General features: G+C 43.3%; 1 protein-coding gene across 5 annotated transcripts in view; it reads right to left on the bottom strand.

Annotated features, from left to right (window-relative positions):
* Nucleotides 1-3,800: 3,800 nt before the first annotated feature.
* CAMK1D (calcium/calmodulin dependent protein kinase ID) overlaps nt 3,801-19,950 on the bottom strand; it is a 202,755-nt gene continuing 186,605 nt past the window's right edge. For 2 of the 5 annotated variants that reach the window (XM_077337955.1, XM_077337957.1), the window contains exons 10-11: nt 19,521-19,659; nt 3,801-14,083 (exon numbers count right to left, since the gene is read on the bottom strand). In XM_077337955.1, the coding sequence (XP_077194070.1) occupies nt 13,965-14,083; nt 19,521-19,659 (258 nt within the window). In that variant the 3' untranslated portion in view covers nt 3,801-13,964. The remainder of the gene's footprint in view (nt 14,084-19,520; nt 19,660-19,950) is intronic. The other 3 variants (XR_013231072.1, XM_077337953.1, XM_077337954.1) reach the window with 3 other exon arrangements.

Raw genomic sequence — 19,950 nt, 5'->3', positions numbered from 1 at the left:
GGGCAATAAAAAAAGCAGGAAGGAAGGTTCCCAGAGAGGCTCAGTCTACAGATCAAAGGGGATAGCAACAAGAGGTAGAGACAACAGGAGTCCTAGCCCATCTCGCTCTCTAAACTTTATCATAGCTGTCTCTGAAATCTGAGACTAAGAGACATTGCATTCTCCTTCTCTTCCAGCAGAAATGACAGGATATCTTTTCTTCCTTGATCATTTTAAAACGCACTTTTTCTAAATGCAGCTGCTGAACCTATTCTTTGGCAGGGGAGAACAGCAAAGGTGGGGGGAGAAATAGAAAGAGGTGCTTTTTAACCCACTCCTCCACTGCCTTTAGCCACAGGGGGAAAAAAACTTCCCACTATCAGAAACCCCCATGTATTTCTGCCATGAGCTAGTAGTTTGAAGTCTTGTTCTGATTTAATACTTTGATTTAATGCTTTGCCTTGCCTGAGTCCCAAACTGGTCGCCTAAATTCCCTACTATAGAGGAATTAGACACAGTAATGTTAATATTAGTAGACCCCTACAAATTTGAATTTAGGCGACCAATTTGGGATTGAATTATATACCCAAGAAATTATAAGAGACTAAGTTATTTCCAACAAATATTATTAGAGAAGATTGAGATTACAATATTGAGAATTCACTGATGAAGGAAGCGAAAACAGGATATATGGGAATCCGTTTTGAAATTGTTTTTAACATTGTGATATTTTGAACACTAAATCACTTTGCCATCGCTATCTTGAGACTTTTTTCTTCTATTGTATCATGGCTGGAGGGTCTTCATCTGCTGACAAATAATCTGAGCAGCCTCTCTCAGTACTTCTAGCCAAGCTACCAGCCACAGTTTCAGTAGCACTTGCTATTTATTCCTTAGCATTGCAGTTCCGTGCACCTCCCTCTTTCCATTGCCACAGCTTTGTATCTTCTTTAATTAAAGATGGTCTTATTTTCTCCAATTACAGAAAAACTATATTTTTATATACCACTTTTTGCTACCCAGAGGAGTCTCAAAGTGTTTTAGAATTGCCTACTTTCCCTTTACCCACAACAAATCCCCTGTGAGATAGGAGGGGCTGAGAGAGCTTTGAGAACTGTGCCTGGCCCAAGGTCGCTCAACTGGCTGCCTATCAAGGAGCGGGGAATTAAATAAAGTTCTCCAGATTAGAGGCCACCACGCTTAACCACTACACCAAGTTGGCTCTCAAAGTTACCTGGCTGCTGAAAAGGAGTATTATGATTTCAGAAGTGGAAATACTTTAAGAGCCAAAATTCAAGAAATTCTTCTACAGCATCTTGTGAAGCAGATTTTGAAAAGACTTGGCATCTGATGACTTAAAAGCACAGGATGTCTTAAAAGCAAAGTGGGATACTGCCAGCCCAATAGCAGCACAGAGCAAAGCCTTCAGCATATTCAGGTAGGGAATGTGTCTACTTCTTTGACTTAGAGATGCAAACTAGAATTAGAAGCTGTCTCCACGTTTTATCTATATCTATCTATCTATCTATCTGTCTGTCTGTCTGTCTGTCTGTCTGTCTGTCTGTCTGTTTAATCTTTATACAGCTATCGCTGTATAAACATAAAAAGCTAAGGCCTAAGTAGGTGGAGAGTGGGTGGAGCCAGTCCAGGTAAAGACCCTTTGGACCCTCACCAGGACAGACCAGAGTTCCAGCCAGTCGGGAGGTGTGAAGCCAAAGTTCTGGCAGGGCCAAAGTTTGCTGCCAGTCTGCCCCTCACCACCAGGGAATGGAGGTCAGTAGGGCTGCCAAAGGGGATGAGAACGGAGGCTTGGGCAGGCTGTGCCAGCCCTTTTCGCCCCAAGGCTCTCCTAACTGTCATGTCCAACTGTAACTTTGTCTCAGAACCCTGACAGAGCTGGCAGGAGGCTGGTGACTGCACTCCCTCCCTCCCCCCCTTCAGGCCTGCTGGGAAGGAGCCTTTAACAGCCCATGACTGAGAGGAGGGAGGTATTTTCAAGAGCAATGCAGGGGAGCCTGAGGGCCTTCCTTTTGAGGGGGGGAAGGAATTTTCCCTTTCTGCCAAACAGTTGGCTGACAGGGAGGCCACAGAAAAGCCCCTCCTCACTTAAAACACTGCTCTGGCCAGGGGTTAGACACAGCCAAGCCATATGTATTTCTTCTTTGAAACTCTCTGAAAATTTGAGGCCACTGCACAGCGTTATTCTGCAGACAAAACTGGATGCTGTTGTGGAGGTTCTTTTGTCTCCTGTTTCATCTGCACAACAATCCTGTGCAGGAGGCCTCAAGTCTTTTAATTCAACAACACCCTGTGTGGGAGGCCTTAAATGTTTCTTCTCTACCACAACCCTATCCAAAGTAGCCCTTTCTGCCTGGGGAGCTGATCTTTATACTCTGCAGATGAACTGTAATTCCAGGAGCTCTCCAGGCCCCACCTGGAGGTTGGCTACCCCTGGGTTGGAAATATTCCTGGAGGTTTGGAGGTGGGATTTCAAAATCGTACAATGCCTCAGAGTCCAGCCTTCAAAGGAGCCATTTTTGCCTGCAATTGGGAGGGAGTGGTGCAGGTGTGTCCCTCCTGGGCTATGGGCTATGGCCAGCCCTTACCAGCAACTGTTTGTATTCTGGGGTGCAGACATCAGTCCTGTGAGTCTGGAAAGTGCAGGAAGATCTAAATAAATATTTACAGCCTGAAACTGTAAATAGTGAAAAAGTAAATGGCTGGAGAGACATGGGAACTGCAGTGACTTTTTCAACCTTGGCCTGGCAAATAAAAAACTGTATACAAAACCTTACTAAGGTCAAGACTGCTGTACACAGAGAGATTTTCTCTTAGGGCTGCCAGCTTCCATGTGAGGCTCTCTTCCCCACCTCTCTCATGGAGAGTCTGCTATGGGGAGAGGAAGGGAAGATAATTGGAAAATGCTTTGAGGCCTGCTGGATCACTGAGGCCCATTCTCAGTTCTCTCAGACCTCTCACAGCCCCACATCCCTCACAAGTTGTCTATTGTGGGAAGACGAAGGGAAAAGGTGTTTGTAAACCGCTTTGAGACTCCTTTGGGTAGTAAACATCAGGGTACAAAAATCCGTTCTTCTAAGGAGCAATCATGAAAGAAGCATGTGGGCACATAACATTTTATCAACAGTGAAAAAATGGAGTCAGAAGGAACACGGTGGACACCTGTGTACTGTGACTACCCCATGTATATTAGGGCAGGGGGACATTTCAGTGTCTGTGGGCCTAATTCACACAAGAAGGGAAATGACGCAGAACTGGGAGGTTGCCATGTAATCTTCCCCTAAGAAGAGTCTCCAGTCTGATTTTGCCTTCACATATCTGAAGACATGGCTCTGGAAACCTCATCTGTAACCACTATGCCAAAATTCCCAAAGGTCAGTCCTCTCCCACACTCAAAGAACATTCCAAACCACAGGTTCTTGACACCCATATCTCTACACCCATGCCCTCATTTGCCACAATGCCACCACAACCTCCCACACAACACACACATTCAATCCCATGAGCTTACAGACTGACAACTCATCCCCTTCTTCTTCCTACTGCCAAACTCTAGCGCCCGTTGTGTTCTTGGATACAAAGGGCTTTGCCCCTAGTGTGTTTGTGTGTGTGTGTGTCTGTGTGTTAAATTGCATATACTTATTAAATGACATATGACATATATTGTCACCACCTTGAGGAACTTAAGTGGTAAAAAAGTCAGATATAGGTTTAATCAACAAATAAGTCAATTAGTCAGTGACACTCAACAACCCTCTCCCTACCCTGCACATCACATCTGAAAATAAAACAGCACAGGTTCAGGTGGTTTAATTAGATTTATTTGAGGAAAACCATTCTCACCATCCCTTAAATTACTGTTAGGATAGAAATCTTGGTATGTATACATGATTGTCAAGGCAGAGAATAATTTGCAACAGAGCCCCATTAGCAATTTGCAGCATTGCAAACTCCTTATGCAGGTTACACTTTTTGCAGTGTCTTGTTACATGCACTGAGTAAATACACAATTCTCTTCTCCTGGAACAAAAAAGTGTTATGAAATTGAATCATTCAGAAGACATAAACATTAGGCACACTGACATTCCTGGATTAAATCTGTAAGGGTTTTTTATTTGTAATAAAACATGCTTGCATCTTGTTTTTGTGTTGAAAACAAAGGGAAAAAAAGAGATGCTTTGCAGTAAGTGCTCTTTGAAGAATCATTCCAGGTTTTCTTTGTGTAGAGGTTTCAAAAATTCCCAGTAAAGTATTTATTAATACTATAATGTCAATGCTGATTCCCAGTTAGAAACAAAGGTCCCAGTCCAGCTCCAGTCTCAGGAAAGTAGTCATGCATAATGAAAGATGGCTTTGGATACATGTGTGCCTCTACAAAAGAAGCACACAGCCCACTCAGTGGAGTTTACATCAGCATGGTGCTGGTGACTGGAATATGTGTGTAGATGTGCACCTTCAGCCACATCAGCTATGTGTGCAGCAGTTTCCACCTGTGGAATAAGGAAAATGGCCACAATTCAACACAACTGGTGGACTCAAATGTGCTTAACTCTGCATTCAACTGTGGCCACTATTGACATACCCTTGGTATGATCCTGCCCAAATCCTATTATTTTCAGTGGGAAATATTCTTGAATCTTTCAAAGGGCTTAATTTTGGTTGGATTGTGTACATCATCACTGCTTTCCATATCCTTCAGAGAACAAATCCACAAGAAGGCTCTCAGCTCAGGGGATGTGCAAGAGTGGCAGAGGATGATTCTGAAGGAAGGAGTGGTAGATGGTAACCTTCATGCTCTTGTTAAAAGACTGAATGACTGAGTTATCTCTCCAGAAAGCTTATTAGCATGACCAATGAAAGTACGTCAGTAGAAACAATAAGTTAATGGCCTGTTACATTTTAGTCCCAAACACCTACACTTGAATTATCAGCTTCTGATAGCAGCATCAAACTGCAGCAAAGTTTGAACTAGGATCTCCCTGTGAACTCCCATCCAGCATTAAAATAGAGAATTCAAACTGGCTCAAGGCTGACCTACGTGGTTGACTCTTTTTGGACAGGTGTTTTGCAGATGTGGTTGCTCTAGGCATGCGGCAGTGTCAGTTATCTGATATATATATATTGCAACTGCAAGTTAATATTTGATAAACTGCCACTGAGAAGACCTGGAGTTAGATCCAGATTAAATCTCCAATATCTATTAATTTCCCCTTACATTTGTAGGCCCTGTTATTCCTCAGGATTTCCCATACTCCAGAGGCAGGATTTTATAGATTAATAATTGGTTGCAGAATGGGGGGAAAGTTACATTCTGCCATAAAAATTAGTTTGGATCCAGCCAATAAATCTTATATTCTAATAGTGAAATTGGGAAATTTTGGGATACTTGAATCCGGTAACTGAAGCTGTGAACAGGCAAGACAAATCTTTCTACAAAAAATCCGGTAACTGAAGCTGTGAACAGGCAAGACAAATCTTTCTACAAAACTGAAAGGGAGCCTCGGGTTTGTGGGAAAATGTGATATATAAAAAAAATACATTGAGGGGTTTAAAAGTATAAAAATGATAAAAGGAGCCCCTGTAGCTTTAAGCATCAGTTTTATAAGTGAATAAGCAACAGCAGTACACCAGGCTGGGTTTCAGCTAGGGGTGTGCATTTGGAGGCAAAAATATTATCAAAAATATCTTATTGGTATTTTTCAGGTATATTTCAGCTTCTTGAATATATCTGGGTTTTCTCAGGAAATGCTAGAAAAAAATCCTGGATGTATTCAGGAATCACCGGGTAGATCTGAAAACAGTGAGGCAGCAGCAGATTGCTCTCGCCTCCCAGCTGTTTGTTGGGCCTTAAAGGTACTTAGTTTAAAGGAACTGCTGAAGACAGCCAAGGATCAGCCTGTTAACAACAGCTCAGCTTGGGGCTGGCTTCTGAAACTGGATGAACACTGGATGGAAGAGAAGTCCCCAGTCAAGATCTTCACACCACAGGAAGATATCCGCTCCCTCTATCACAGCAGACCTTAGAGTTGGCTTCTCCTGCAGCTTGGTTTAAATCAAGCTGCAAAACAAGTTCCCAGTCGGCCCCAGGAGTGGGCTGCTTTTTTTTTTTAATACGATTTTTCTTCTTGAGTTTATTGGATTCCATCCCTTCCCCTCAAACTCAGGATTTCGGAAAAGTTCTGGATCTGAATACTGTATTGGTATGGAGATCTAGGATTTTTAGTCTAACAGACCTGAGCTGAAAAATACTGGTTAAAATAAAATGTGCACCCCTAGTTTGAGAGAGGACTTATTGGGGCCAGGTTTGAGGGTTGGGAAATTCCTGGAAATGTGGTAGAGTCTGAGGACAGGGTTTAGGGATGAGAGAGGCCTTAGCTGAATGTATTGTTATAGAGTCCACCCTCCAAAGCAGCCATTATCTGCAGGGGGATAGATTTCTGTTGTCTGGAGTACAGTTGTAATTCTGAGAGAGCTCGAGGTCCCACGTGAAGCCCTGGAAGCAGTCTTTATGTAACCTGATTCCATGACTTGCACATCCCAGCTAGGCCTGGCTGCTATTCAGCTACCCTATAAATGTCAGTGTGCTATAATGGTTAGAATAATGTATATTGCTTTGGTCCCCATTGTGGAGAAAGGTGGGGTATAAATGATGTAAATAAATGATAACAATAGCTGAGGATGGGAGGCAAATAAAATATAGCTGGACTGGGGTGCAGAACTGGGCTGCAGTTCTCCAAAGTAGAGATTGTGTGTATATATGTGGGTGTAGCTTAAGACAGAGGAACAGATAAAGGTAGGTGGGCTGCTGGGTGGAAAAGAGGTACAAGTTGTTAACTTAAGCTTAAGAAATTTCCTGGATATTTGGGGGTGGGGTCTGGGCGGGTCAAGTTTGGAGAGGGGGGCAGTCTCAAGCAGGATATAACCATTTCCTCCAGGGGCAGCATTATGCCTTGCTAAGATGGCTTTCCTCTGAAGGCTCTACCCCCAAATCTCCATGAATTTCCCAGCCTTGACATGATAACCCTAAGGGGGAACTGATCTCTGTAGTTGGGGGATCTGTTTTGATTCCAGGAGTTTTCTAGCCCCACCTAAAGGTTGGCAACCTTAGACAGAGAGAGGGAAGCAGTTAAAGGGGAGATACTATTGGGGTCTTCAGGAAAGGAGAAGAAGAAACAATAAAAGAAGAAAAACTGAGATGCCTCTGCAAGTTCTCGCGGGTTCCCACTTGTATAGTTCTAGGTTGCATTTTGTACTTGTGAAAAATAACTCCAGCCATCTGTTTATGATTCACCTGGGGAAAGCTATAAATCACTGTGATTTTTCACTCCTAAAGTGAAAATTTCACATGTACTATTGCTGATAAGTGTTCCAAACAAGCAACAGGTTTGCAAACAATATTATTCTGTATGTGAAAAAAATGGTCAGTTAATATCAATGATTCAGGCCAGCAATTGCCTAGCTGTGTTCTTAAGAATATAAGGTAAAGGTAAAAGGGAAAGGTATCCCCTGTGCAAGCACCGAGTCATGTCTGACCCTTGGGGTGACGATCTCTAGCGTTTTCATGGCAGACTCAATACGGGCTGGTTTGCCAGTGCCTTCCCCAGTCACCCCCCAGCAGCAATCTGGGTACTCATTTTACTGACCTCGGAAGGATGGAAGGCTGGGTCAACCTTGAGCCGGCTGCTGGGATTGAACTCCCAGCCTCATGGGCTCTTAAGAATATAGAAATATCAAATCTATGCAGCCAAAACTTTACAGTTTGGAATGGGGAATTATATACAGTAAAGTCAACTCTGTATGTTGTTGAGCCAGTTGGCATACAATTCACAATAATGATGTGTAGTAAATATTTTGAAGTTATAAAAATTGAATCAATATAAATATCACCTCCCTTTGAGAGTTCTGAATAGGCAAGGGAAGTGTTTGTGAAAGTAGAAATATCTGGAAAAAAATTAGAAGGGGAATGCACACCCCAGCCAGCAGGAGTCAGCTCCCAGGAGATGTACTTAAACATTTCAACCTGATGTTAATCTCTCTATTATGACCCAGTCTAGATCCCTGTATATTATACATCTATGAACTTAAGCATAATAATCTCAGAAGTCTGCAGAAATGGCATTTCCCAGGGTTCCCTGCAAGAAGTAATGATATTAACCCAGTTTCAAACTGGTTTAAGATGTATTGCAAATATGCAATATATATAAATAAATAAATCCAGACAAGTGGATTTTGCCTGTGCTTGAACATTTAAAAAGTATATAAATTGATTATGGCATTTCTTAATGTGCCAAAGAGGCCCATGTTCTTTCCTCCCTTCAGCTGTCAGTCTCTTTTTATCTCCCCTGCTTTGTTCTTAAATCCTTCCATGCACTCAGCTCAGCAAGCTGTTTTGAAACAAAGATGCTGTTTTCACAATGTATGAAAGAGTGTGGTTGCTATTGGCTACATTATTCCTACATTACCCCAGCCGGGATAAATATTTTCTGCCCAAGTGGCTAAGGCAGAGAATATGTTATGTACCATACCGCTGAGATTTCTCCTATGAGGATCCTTGCTTTAAAAAATCCAGTTTGTGAGTAGATGACAACAACCCTACCCAGAGAGGGCTCCAGAGTGTGTGTAAACTTGGCCAAACAGCAGTACCACTCACCCATTTTTAATAATAGACTCCTTTTCTGGCAAACGCCCAGGAGATAATGTAAATTATTCTCTCAGAAATCATATATAGACTCAGATGGATTATCATAAAGTCTTCATTCATTTCCAGCCCATTTCCTGCCATAGAAACTAAAGAAGAGCTTGAGAAAAGTGATGCAATGAGACCTCGATCCAATAGAGAAGGAGCCACTGAAATCAGTACTCTGGTAGCTGGGAAACCAGGTTAAGACAAACTTCATACAGAGCAACAGGAATTGGTTTGTTAATAATGCATTCTGAGCGCTTGGATGCTTTGCAAGACAGTCCAGTCCTTTGTTTCACTGTGCCTGTTTCATACATTCAAACTCCTACACCAGCTGGCTTCCAAATAGACAGAACACTCTGTTAGATCAGTTTGAGCACAAAAGGCAAATCACTTTCTGGGAAAAGGACAAAAATGTGTGTGGCTTGAGACTACATTCCAGTCTTGAGGACTTTCTTTAAGAACAGTGGCTCCATACATCCTTGTCCCCAGAGGTATTCTGTCCACACCCCTGTGCATTCACTATGAAAACTCTGCATTTGCTAGGGAGTCTGGGGCATATGCAATGGGAGACGTAATTAGGCCTCACCTGTTGGGTCCAGCTGTTACCCCACACAAACTAAACATGTTCCTGAATCTATTGCTACTTGTGATGAGAGACAAGCAGCCAAGAGGCACAACCTTCTTACCAACAAACCACAGATCAGAGACTGACCACTTGACACTAGCCATTCTCAATACCAGCAGGATCGTTTGGTGCTGCTGTGTTTGGGTATCACTTTTTCATCCATGTCCTGAGCACTTTGATGCCAGCTCTGCGAGTTGGAATATCAGTGGTAGGCAACTCAACAATCCTGATCACAAGGAACAGAATTTGCGGAGGAGATTGCATCCTAATTGTTGTTCTTAAAAGAATATTTGAGGACTCCTTCCTCCTTCTCTTCTCCACAGGCACAGTGGGCTGATGCATAGATAGAATCCTATTTGAAATTTAGGATGCTCTTATTCCCTTCAAACAAAAGCATCCAAAAACAGCTTGGGGGGGGGGGGGTTTACATTCCTAGCCATCACCATGCTAAGTTCATATAACACCAATTTTTTTGCATTTAGCTATAGTAAGTACAATTTGTGAAACTTAATCATAGTTACAAAATCAACTTTGGACACAGAAGAAAACCCAGCACTTTGGGATGTGTTTTAACATAAAGATAATGCTCAGGGAGAGAAGTGTGAAAACAGCATACCGTTGAAAACCATGCAGTGCAGTTTCATGCATTAGTGGATTATGGGGCATCTCTGTTAGTCCAGCAGTGATTTCTCTCCACATACACAAACAGCAACACTTGGAGGGGGTGACATGTCCAACTTTCATCAGTTCGTATGGAGATATATCCTCAAACTGAAGACAGATGTAACATTTTCAGTCAGTTTGATCACAGTTCACAATGGAAACATATTTCCCCCTCTTTCCTATTCTGATTTTAAACATGGAACTGAATTGGACGGGGGGGGGGGGGCTGATTTAAGAAAATGTTGGTCCAAATGTTAGGAGTTGCTACAGAAAAGCACAAGCAGAGAGCATGGCCCAATTGATGCCTTTCTCAGGCTGAATGAGAGACTGGCTATGTTGCAGACATAGATGGACAAGGTGGTTCTCTAACACATCCTATTCTCATCTTCTACAAACTGCAGAACAAAGAAAGGCCTTTCCACCATGGCTTGGAACATCTTCATTCCTTCCCACCTTTTTTCTTTTTGTGTTACACTTCAAGTCTGATGAAGGCTTAAGCCCTTTTGACTTATGTGCTGCAGATTAGGTGTGTGTGTATGTGTGTGTGTGAGAGAGATCAGTGCATTAATTTATTTGGATTTATTTATTTGCTATCTTTCAAAAAATAAAAAATAAAAACCTGTTTGCCTGAACAACTTGCTGAGGGTCAAGCATACTGGGATACATGTTCTATCTCTAGGGATATGATGTTGGGCAGTGGATTTGAAGGTTTGTTTCCATTTGTCCCATTTTTACTTCACCCATTCACAAAGGAGCTTAGGGTGGCATACAGGGTTCTCTCTCTCCCTTCTTCCTCAGAAGAACCTTGTCAGGGAGGCTAAGCTAAAGGAACACATGAAGCTTTCTTAAACTGGATCAGACTAATGGCTCATCATGGTCTTTATTGGCCAACAGTGTTTCAATATGGTCTCAGGAGGAAGTCTGCCACATCAGCTAACTGGGGATGCTTGGGATTGGACCAGCATGCCAAGGAAACGCTCTACTGCTATGTCATGGCTTCTCCACTAAAGAGGGGTACTGTTTGTCTCCAGTGTTCAAAGGACACCAAATACCAAATGCCTTCTCCAAAACTACCCACTGTTTGAAAAGTAGGGCATGGAACAATTTAGTTAAAGGTTTTTGACCAAGACCCTACTTTTTGCTGAACTGGGGTCACACCTACTGGAGCTAATATCTCTCCAGATATTTAAAACCTTTTCCAATGAATAAACAGAACCTTTTTTTCACCCGTAGCGAGATGCGCAGACTTCTGCTCACCATCACTATATTTTCCAGCTATCGGAATAGGATTAAATCTACAGCTTCTATTATAGTTGGAGAGAAATCACTGTGAATATTACATCTGTATTTATTCTGAGATAAGAACAATGGGAAATTATCCATTTCAGCTGCTCACATCTGGAAAACGATTACTAGTTCTTTTCAGAATGTTCACCATAAATATATCTGAGATTTCATATCAAATGAAGAGCTTTTGGCTTAGGGAACATAGGTGAAATTGTTCTCAGGGAAAAAAAGAATAGTTCAGCAGCACTCCCAGATTTTCAAAATAGAAATACGATCTAATTAGACATAATAGGCTGTATGCTATGTCTAGATGATACCAAAACAACATGGACAGCCATGAAAACCCATGTCCTGGAATACAGGGAGTTTGGGGACAGTGGAGGAAAACACTTAGGTGCATTTAGTTCCTGGCATGTTCCAGCCAAAGTGAAATATTTAAAATTTCCTTGGTTTCAGTGGAAGAAAATGCTGCACATGCATGTATATATACCAATTTTAATAACTAGCTTAATTTTTAATGGGCTTAACTTTGGCTAAATTGTATGCTGACATGGCTTGATTATATTAAGAAGAGAGGAAAGGTTGTTATTTCCCTGTCTTGCTCATGAAAGGCATCAGAATAGCTGCCCATGGAAACAGGAGAGGGATTTTATGTCTGCTTCAGATAGGCCATGTCTCTTGCAGCTCTACATAAGAAAGACCAGGTTATATACAAAGCTGACAGACCTCTGGTCTGCCTAGCCATGGAACATTCTTGACACAAACCAGCAGGGCCTCTCCAAACTAATTCAGGCACAGTTCTGCTCCGAGAGATCCTTTACTGGAGACTGAAACCAGTGCCTTATGGATTTCCTTTCCCACTGAACAATGGTTGACAGAGATAAAGAAATAGAGCCATGATAGAAGCAAAGGCAACCTTGACTTAGTCTCTAGCACATTAGATGCCTGTATAAGTTAAGCATGTAAGGGAAGGTGCCTTAATTGGGAGATCTGCAGTAGGAAACAGGATTTTGTTTTAATGAGCAGCTGGGGAGAATGAGTATCTGTTTAAACCTCCTAGGCCCTCCTAGCATGACACATTCAATGTGCCTGTTCTCTTCACATTGGTTAGTCCTTCTCACTTCTGATCATGTACAGCAGCCCTTGGTAAAATGAGCATGAACAGCCATTACATTGACATATGTAACCCTTCCTAGAAGAGGTTTGCCACATACTTTTATCAAAGATGATAACCACAGAGCAGAGGTAGGTAAATGCTCTTCCCTCAGGCCCCCAGAATAGTTGTGCATGAAGGTTTCGTTGTGCTAGTGAACTAAAAAGGCCATGGCAGAAGAGACAAGGGGTGCACTTGGCCAGACACATAAGCGGGGTCAGCACCTCAGGGATCTTCTCAGACCTGGCAAGCAGCTACATGGAGCTGGGAGGAAGCACTGTCAGTTACAAGCCCCTGTGTCAGGAGGGCAGTGCCAGTGCTTCTGAACTTAGCTTGGTTGCTTAGACAGAGAACCTGACCTGTTTGCTGAACAAACCTTCCTTGTGTTGTTATTCTGCACACTTGCCCATGGTTCCCTGCTCCTGGCATAGATGTTGAAAAGGGACAACATTCACAGGCAATTTGTAGAAGCAGAACACAGACAAGAGAGGTCCAACTCACCCTACCTGTCTCTCTGAAATGGACCTTGTTTACCTCACATGGGCATTTTCACTCACAAGTGTACAAAGGCACGGGAACATTACAACGTACAGAAACATGCACAGCATAACAGCGCAGTATGTTATGTCAAGAATATTTTAAGAATTTCCCTCCTGACTCCTGCCTCATCCAATAAAGATTTCATTCAAGAAGTGCTATTAAATGAAGGGAATAAAGCTGAATAAGCTAGGCTGAAGAGATGATAGGCACTGCAAGGGAAAAGGGCAGAGCCCAGCAGGAAGTGACACGTGAGAGGAAGTTTCAAGCACAGCTTCCTGTTCACTCCACAATTTATCGCTGCCTTCTTTTTATATCTAAGCATAGCCTTGGCCACAAGTTTACAGCACCAATTCAGATTGAGGCTGTATGGGAGCAGCCTTACTCATGAGGGGAACTAACTTGATTCCTGTCCACTTCTTCCCCAAGAGAAGTTGGATGGAAGCTGTTAATGTTCACAATCACTGCAAAATCCAGTCATGTTTGCAATCCAGTTAGGAATCTAAATTTTAATATGCTTTTGAAACCCTCAATGCTTGAAAATCTTAATGCGAGTTTAAACAAAACTGATGCAGCTGGGAAATACAGGGGAAGCCCAAAATAAAAATTGATAATGTTTTGAAATTAACTCTATTTAAATAATCCAGTTGAGACCTTTAGTTAATGAAAAAAGCACGTATTGTTATCTACATTGAGAAAAGAGTAAATCACTGAGGAATGAACATGAGTGTCCATTAGTTAGAACATTTCTAGATTCATTCAACCAACACCCGATACTGTTGGACCTGATCCAGACCCCTTCCCTCCCACCCTGCGGGAGTCATCGCAGTTTGTGATAAATGCAATGTTTCAGAATTGCAGTATAAAATATGGACATTAAAAAAATTCCTTCTTTTCTTCTAGTCCTTTGCTGAGTTTGCAATACAGGATGAAATCACTGGGTGAAGGTTTGCTTGCTTGCCTGCCCGCCTGTTTGCCCACCTGGCATGTCCCCTGTAGGGGTAAGCAGCAGGTCTGCATCACTTGGTCCCCGTATGCACTGTTGTTATTGTGGTCTGCCTGGTTCTTCTCTCTCCTACAGCTGAAATGCCTGATGAAGCCGATGATGCAAAACTACAGAGAGTGGATGGAGATATACCTGAAAGAAAAAGGACCACAAATCACCAATGAGTCAAGTGGAAAGTAATGGCAAGAATGCGAAAACAGAGGTCCTTAGGTGTCAAACCGGTAAGATTTAAAAAAATGAGGGGAAAAAGAAGGGAGGACCATCACAAAATGGCTGTCAGATGGGGCGGGCGGTAAGATCAGCTTTTTACTCTGGGGAAGTGATGCTGTTTGGTTTCAGTTTTCAAAGGAAGATGAGGCCTTGTTCCTTTGTAATCACATGGAGAAGTAGCTGACCAGAGATGATGAATCATCAAGATGTTTCAGTTCTAAAGTTGTCTGCGAGCTGGGATCACTATCGTTGAACATTTGAGAAAGTGTTTGCATTCAGAGAGCTTACATCTGTTCCCAACTGCAAAAAGAGGCTGGTTATGCATACACATTCTCATGCTGCTTTACCACGGCCTCCCACATATTTGCTGCTGCCTATCTTTCCTGTCTACTGTTGGTCCCATTCCTTTAGTTAATAAAACATTTACATTTCACAGTGAGTGACTGAGAGGTTGGTTGCCTGATCCAATGCTCATTAATAGGAAAACTAACAGCGATCTTGCGTATGACCCATGTTTACTAAAACCATTTTAGAGAAGATTTTGTCTATTTAAAAAGGCTCCAAGGGCCTGCCTCACCTGCCCCTTCCCAAGTACCAAAGCAGACTGTTTCTGTACTTGAAAACTCTTGAAGGATCATAGAATCATAGAGATGAAAAGGACCTCCAGGGTCATTTAGTCAACCTCCTGCAGAATGCAGGAAATTCACAACTACCTGCCCACCCAAGGAAGAGAACAAGATCTCCTGGCCCTCTGCATCAGGGGCCTGGGCCTTCATGGTATTTTGAAATGGACAAAAGCTCTAAAATGTCATTGGTAGACATGGGAGGGACCAGTGAATGTCAGCATGTCACATTCCTTGGGGCCAAACTACATGAGACCTGTGACATGAATCAAGTCAAGGGGATGGTTATTTCTGAGTTCCCTAATTATGTGTGACTGAAAGGGTCACACATAATTAGGGAACTGAGACTGAAAGGCTGTGATGATTCAAGGCAGAGAAGGAGTGGGAGGAATGCTGCCAACAGAATAGGAGCAAAAGTGGCATATGCAACCCATCTTAGATACTTTCAAAACAGACGTCACGTGATGTCCCGTAATCAAAGCCTGTATTATTTGATCATCAGCGTACTGGTGGCAACCCAGCCCCAAACTCCCTACCAGCTGGGCCAGAGGGCGTATAAAGATGTTAAACAATGTGGGGGAGAGGACCGCGCCCTGGGGGACCCCACAAGGAAGTCTGTAGGAGCGTGAGAACTCATCCCCCACTGCTACCCTCTGGGTCCGGTCCTGGAGAAAGGAGCGTATCCAGCGTAGAGCGTGCCCCGTATCCCCATGCCGGCGAGGCGGTGGACCAACAGTTTGTGATCCACAATGTCAAAAGTGGCCGACAGGTCCAGAAGAACCAGCACTGCCCACCCGCCCCTATCCAGCTGGCGGCGGAGGTCATCCAACAGGGCGACCAACACCGTCTCCACCCCGTGGCCAGATCATGATCCTTATGAAGAGCTCAGGATCTCTGCTTTCCTAGTCTAGACATAAGAGCATCTGTGTCTGTGGCCAAACTGAGGGCGCCTGGCTGTGATGCAGCCGCATAGGAAAAGCTCAGCTGTCTGCTAGCAGAAAACCAGCAAAAACTCTCAGTTTTCATTCTGTTTCATTCATGACCTTTTGACCCATGACTCAAAAGAAACAAGTAGGTGCCAAAAAATGTGTCAGCCAGACACACTGGGGAGACCCAGGTTTCAGTCACTGCAAGATAGAACTAAAGATACTGGCATGGTGCTACTGCTGAAAATGGCAGCCCCATTGTTTGCTCTACCCACAGCTAGCATCTCCCTCTCAATCTAGCCTCCTTCACAGGGTTGCTGTGGGGCTAAAATGAGACAACTGGAGAGAGCGTGGGATAAAAATGCAATTGTGAAGAGTAGGAACAGCAGTCTTCCTCTCATCTTTCCAGCTCCAGAAACGAACATAAACAAAGGTTTGATTGCCAACCAGCCATTTTTAGGAGCCCTGTCTCTCAGGCAAATGTGACAAGCAACTGCAATGACAGCTGGCACCTCTTTCTCATTTCCCAGCAGCTGTGGATTCAGTGGCACATATTCTCCCCACCTGCAGCTTCCCTGTGGACATCAGGAAGAATCCCTGCATTCCTCACATAGTGAACACAGTCCATTAGCACACAGAACACCTGGCTGTCTTGTACAATGCCAGTGTGGTGGTTCTCCAGGGAGAGGCTTTGATCTTGTCCTCCATCAGAAGGACAGCCATATGTTAAAAGCCTTTTGTTAGCTTGATTTGGGGAATATTTTTATGCTCCAGAAGGAAAGTCATGACCTTGTTCACTGTAGAGTAGTGGAACTTTTGCACACAGGAAGCTGAAATACTGGGCTATTTCACCAAAGTTACCTGAGGGTATTGCTAAACAAATATTCAATAGGGGTCTAGATTCCTCCATAAAGCATTCAGCAGTAGAACTCAAAGTATGCAGCCTGTACTGCCCAGTTCCCAGGCCCAGCGCTCACTTTTTCCTTTCCAGGATTATCTACGTGACAATGTTTGAATGGGAGAAGGAGAATTACTGTTACTCCCTTTCATACCACTGAGATCTCCTCCCAAGAAACTACAAATCTTTTAAAGTCACAAGCAGCAATGTGGACAGAGATGACTTTGTAATGTAACTGGGATACCTGAATGGTGTGGAAGGCACCAAGAGCTTTGCTTGCTGCAGGTCTCAGCCTGGCCATTTTCATTCAGGCAGAGAGGGAAAGGATCAGCGTTTAATCTACAATATTGGATAGGGTGCCTGATGCATTTCAAAATCTTATCTGGGGTGATCTGTACATCATTCACTAAATCTTGGGGGGATAGCCTAAAAAAAGTATAGTACTGAAAATAAAAAACTGAATGAAAGATAAGGAACTACAAGAATTGTACCTCATGTGATCTGAAACGAAACCCCTAAGCAGTATTCCTCTGAAGAGAACTCTTCCCCTTTGAATAAAACATTTTCTAGATAACAATCCCAAACCTCATATTGGTGCAAAGTATGAAGTACAGGGCCTGTAAGACGGAGCTTTTCCGACAGGCTTATAACTGAGGCCAGGCGGAAAGAAGACCAGCCCCCCCGTCACAAACTGGCGGTAGAGAGTGTCACCCCCCCTCCTGTAGTTGAGGATGCGGAGACCAAATGAGTAAGATTAAGCCATCGTTGTTGCCACTATTGTAAATTTATTGGATCTTATTGTTATTTTATGGTTTTAGGGGACGGGGTTATGTAAGCCGCCTCGAGCCTTCGGGGGGAGGCGGGGTATAAATACAACAACAACAACAACAACAACAACAACAATAATACACCCCCATCGTGGGGACACAGTAGGGATAGGGGGGCTGGCTGTCCTTCAGCATAACTAATCTTGTCACTGAGAAAGCTCAGGGTAAAAAATGAATAACAGCAAACTTGAACAACAATGACACTTTCCATGCCCAGCCTTTCTCAAGGCAGCTTCTTTGACTCCTTTTTTAAATCTGTTCTTACTGGAACAACTCTGTTTTAACAAAGCCCAAAGAAACGCTTATGCCTGCCTCCTGAATTAGTTATTTTGCAGTCTTCTATTGCAAGCTTCATTAGTCTCTCTGTTTCCTGGTAAGCATTCAAAAGATTGATTGCTATTTGCCTCCTTTCCCCTACTTGTTTTTTTTTTTGCCAAAACACCATTTCCTTATTCTAATGCACCTAAATGTCCAGGGGGAGGTAAGGAAATTCCCCATGCCTTTCAGCAATTGTGAAGCTTCGTGTCTCACTTTATTTCAACATGACATGAGATCCCTGCAGGAATGAGTTGATGACAGTGGTCCAGCCTGTAATTTTATTTTAGTTTTTTTTCCCCCCAGGAAAGAGCCAGAGGTTAAAGGTAGCCTGTGCTTGCCAATATCTGCTCCAGTTGAATCATGAAGGTTTCAGTGGCCCATCTTGGGGAATTCCAGACATATTCTTTGTTGTAGGAAAAAGTATTGTTCAGCTTTTTAGCACAACAGGCACAAGTCACAAAAGGAGCTCAACAGGCATTCTGCCATCTGTGCCAGGTGAAACGACTAGAACTCTACCTGGCCCCGGAAGATTTAGCCACTGTGATCCACGCAATGATCGTCTCCAGACTGAATTACTGCAATTCGCTCTACATGGGGCTACCTTTGGTACTAACCCAGAGATTACAACTGGTACAAAATGCCGCTGCTCAAGTCCTCATGAGGACCCATGGAGGGTTCATATTCAACCTCCCTTCCAGAGGCTGCACTGGCTGCTGGTGGAATTCCAGATCACGTTCAAGGTTTTGGTACTGACCTCCAAGGCCCTACAACGTCAGGGCCCTGTGTATCTGAGGGACTGCTTCTCACAATATAATACCAAGAGAGCACTGTACTCTGCTTTTGTTGGTAAACCTTGGCCCTAAAGACGTCCATGTGGTCAATCAGCCTGGTGGAATGAGTTGCCAGCTGAGATCCAGGCCCTGACGGAGCTGCAAAACTCTACAGGGCCTGCAAAATGTCAATCTTTTGCTAGGTTAATGGTTGAAGCCATGGTGGCCTGAAATCATACAGGCCTCCCTCTTCTCCGTGGCCCCCCTTGTATCTTATACTATCCAATATGGTTAGCCAGTGGATAAGATTAAATAGGGTGGGGGGAAGGGACAGGTTTTTAACACTGTTTTTATTTTCCTTTGATTGCTGAAAACCACCCTGGGTCTATTTGAGCTGAAGGGTGGTATGAAAATCAAATACTAACTGTCTTCAGAGAGTGGCCATTGCACTGTCCTGTGCTGGAACTGCAGAATTTTATCTTTAGATCTCTATTCCACTGTCAACAGACATTCTCAAAGTGGCTAATGAATTTTATATCAAGAACCACCTTTTGGTCTATTTACCTATATTCTTTGCCAGCTGGAAAACTTTCTCCAGGGGGCAGCGCAAAGCAAGGCTCACCTAAGTTATCTTCCCAGATCTCTCTAGCAACGAACAAGTCTCAAGTCCATATCAACAAGATTTCCAGCTTCATCTTTAATTGCTGCTGGATCCAAATCTACTTCTACATTTGTCAGAAGGAAGCTTTGACACTCCAAAAGCTTCTATCCTGGAAATCTTGCTGGTCTTTATGCTGTTACTGGATTAGAATCCTGTTCTTCTAATTGCAGACCAACATGGCAACACAGCTACCTAAAGAGATGGGTTTTTAACCTGGTTTGACAGTTGTTGTCAAGGCATTTGGCCACAGAAGAAGCGATGGGCAAGAGTAGATCACAGGATGACATCTGCTACCCACTGCAAGATTTGACAGCCATTGGGCGGTCATATACTCACAATCTTTCTTGGCTGTTCCATCGGGGAGGGTGTTGGCCAAACTGAGTGTGTTTGACATATTTACATTTGAACTGTCCAAACTGCTGCCGAGGTGTAATCTTCTCATGTGCCTCACAACTGCCGTGGCATTAAATGCTTGCTGGGAAAGAAAAGAAAGCCTGCTAGACATTTAGCCCCACCTCCAACATCTGCAAAAGGAACACTTTGTACTTTTTCAAACCACTCCCAGCCCCCCCCCCCCCCAACCTCCTGCATAACCAGAACTGGTGGCTGACTGTCAAACGCAAAAATATTCCACCACTGACAGGATGTGTGCTCACCTCCAGCATTGTTTGACTACACAATTCCAGCCAGCATGATTATCTTGTGAGAACAAGGACAGTGTTCTAAATGATTAGAATGGGGATGGTATCACTGGGACTGCTGGAGT

Source organism: Paroedura picta, chromosome 5 (genome assembly GCF_049243985.1).
Source record: "Paroedura picta isolate Pp20150507F chromosome 5, Ppicta_v3.0, whole genome shotgun sequence".
NCBI classification, from domain to species: domain Eukaryota; kingdom Metazoa; phylum Chordata; class Lepidosauria; order Squamata; family Gekkonidae; genus Paroedura; species Paroedura picta.
The sequence above is the reverse complement of the archived record's forward strand: the minus strand, read 5'-3'. Positions and strand labels throughout refer to the sequence as shown.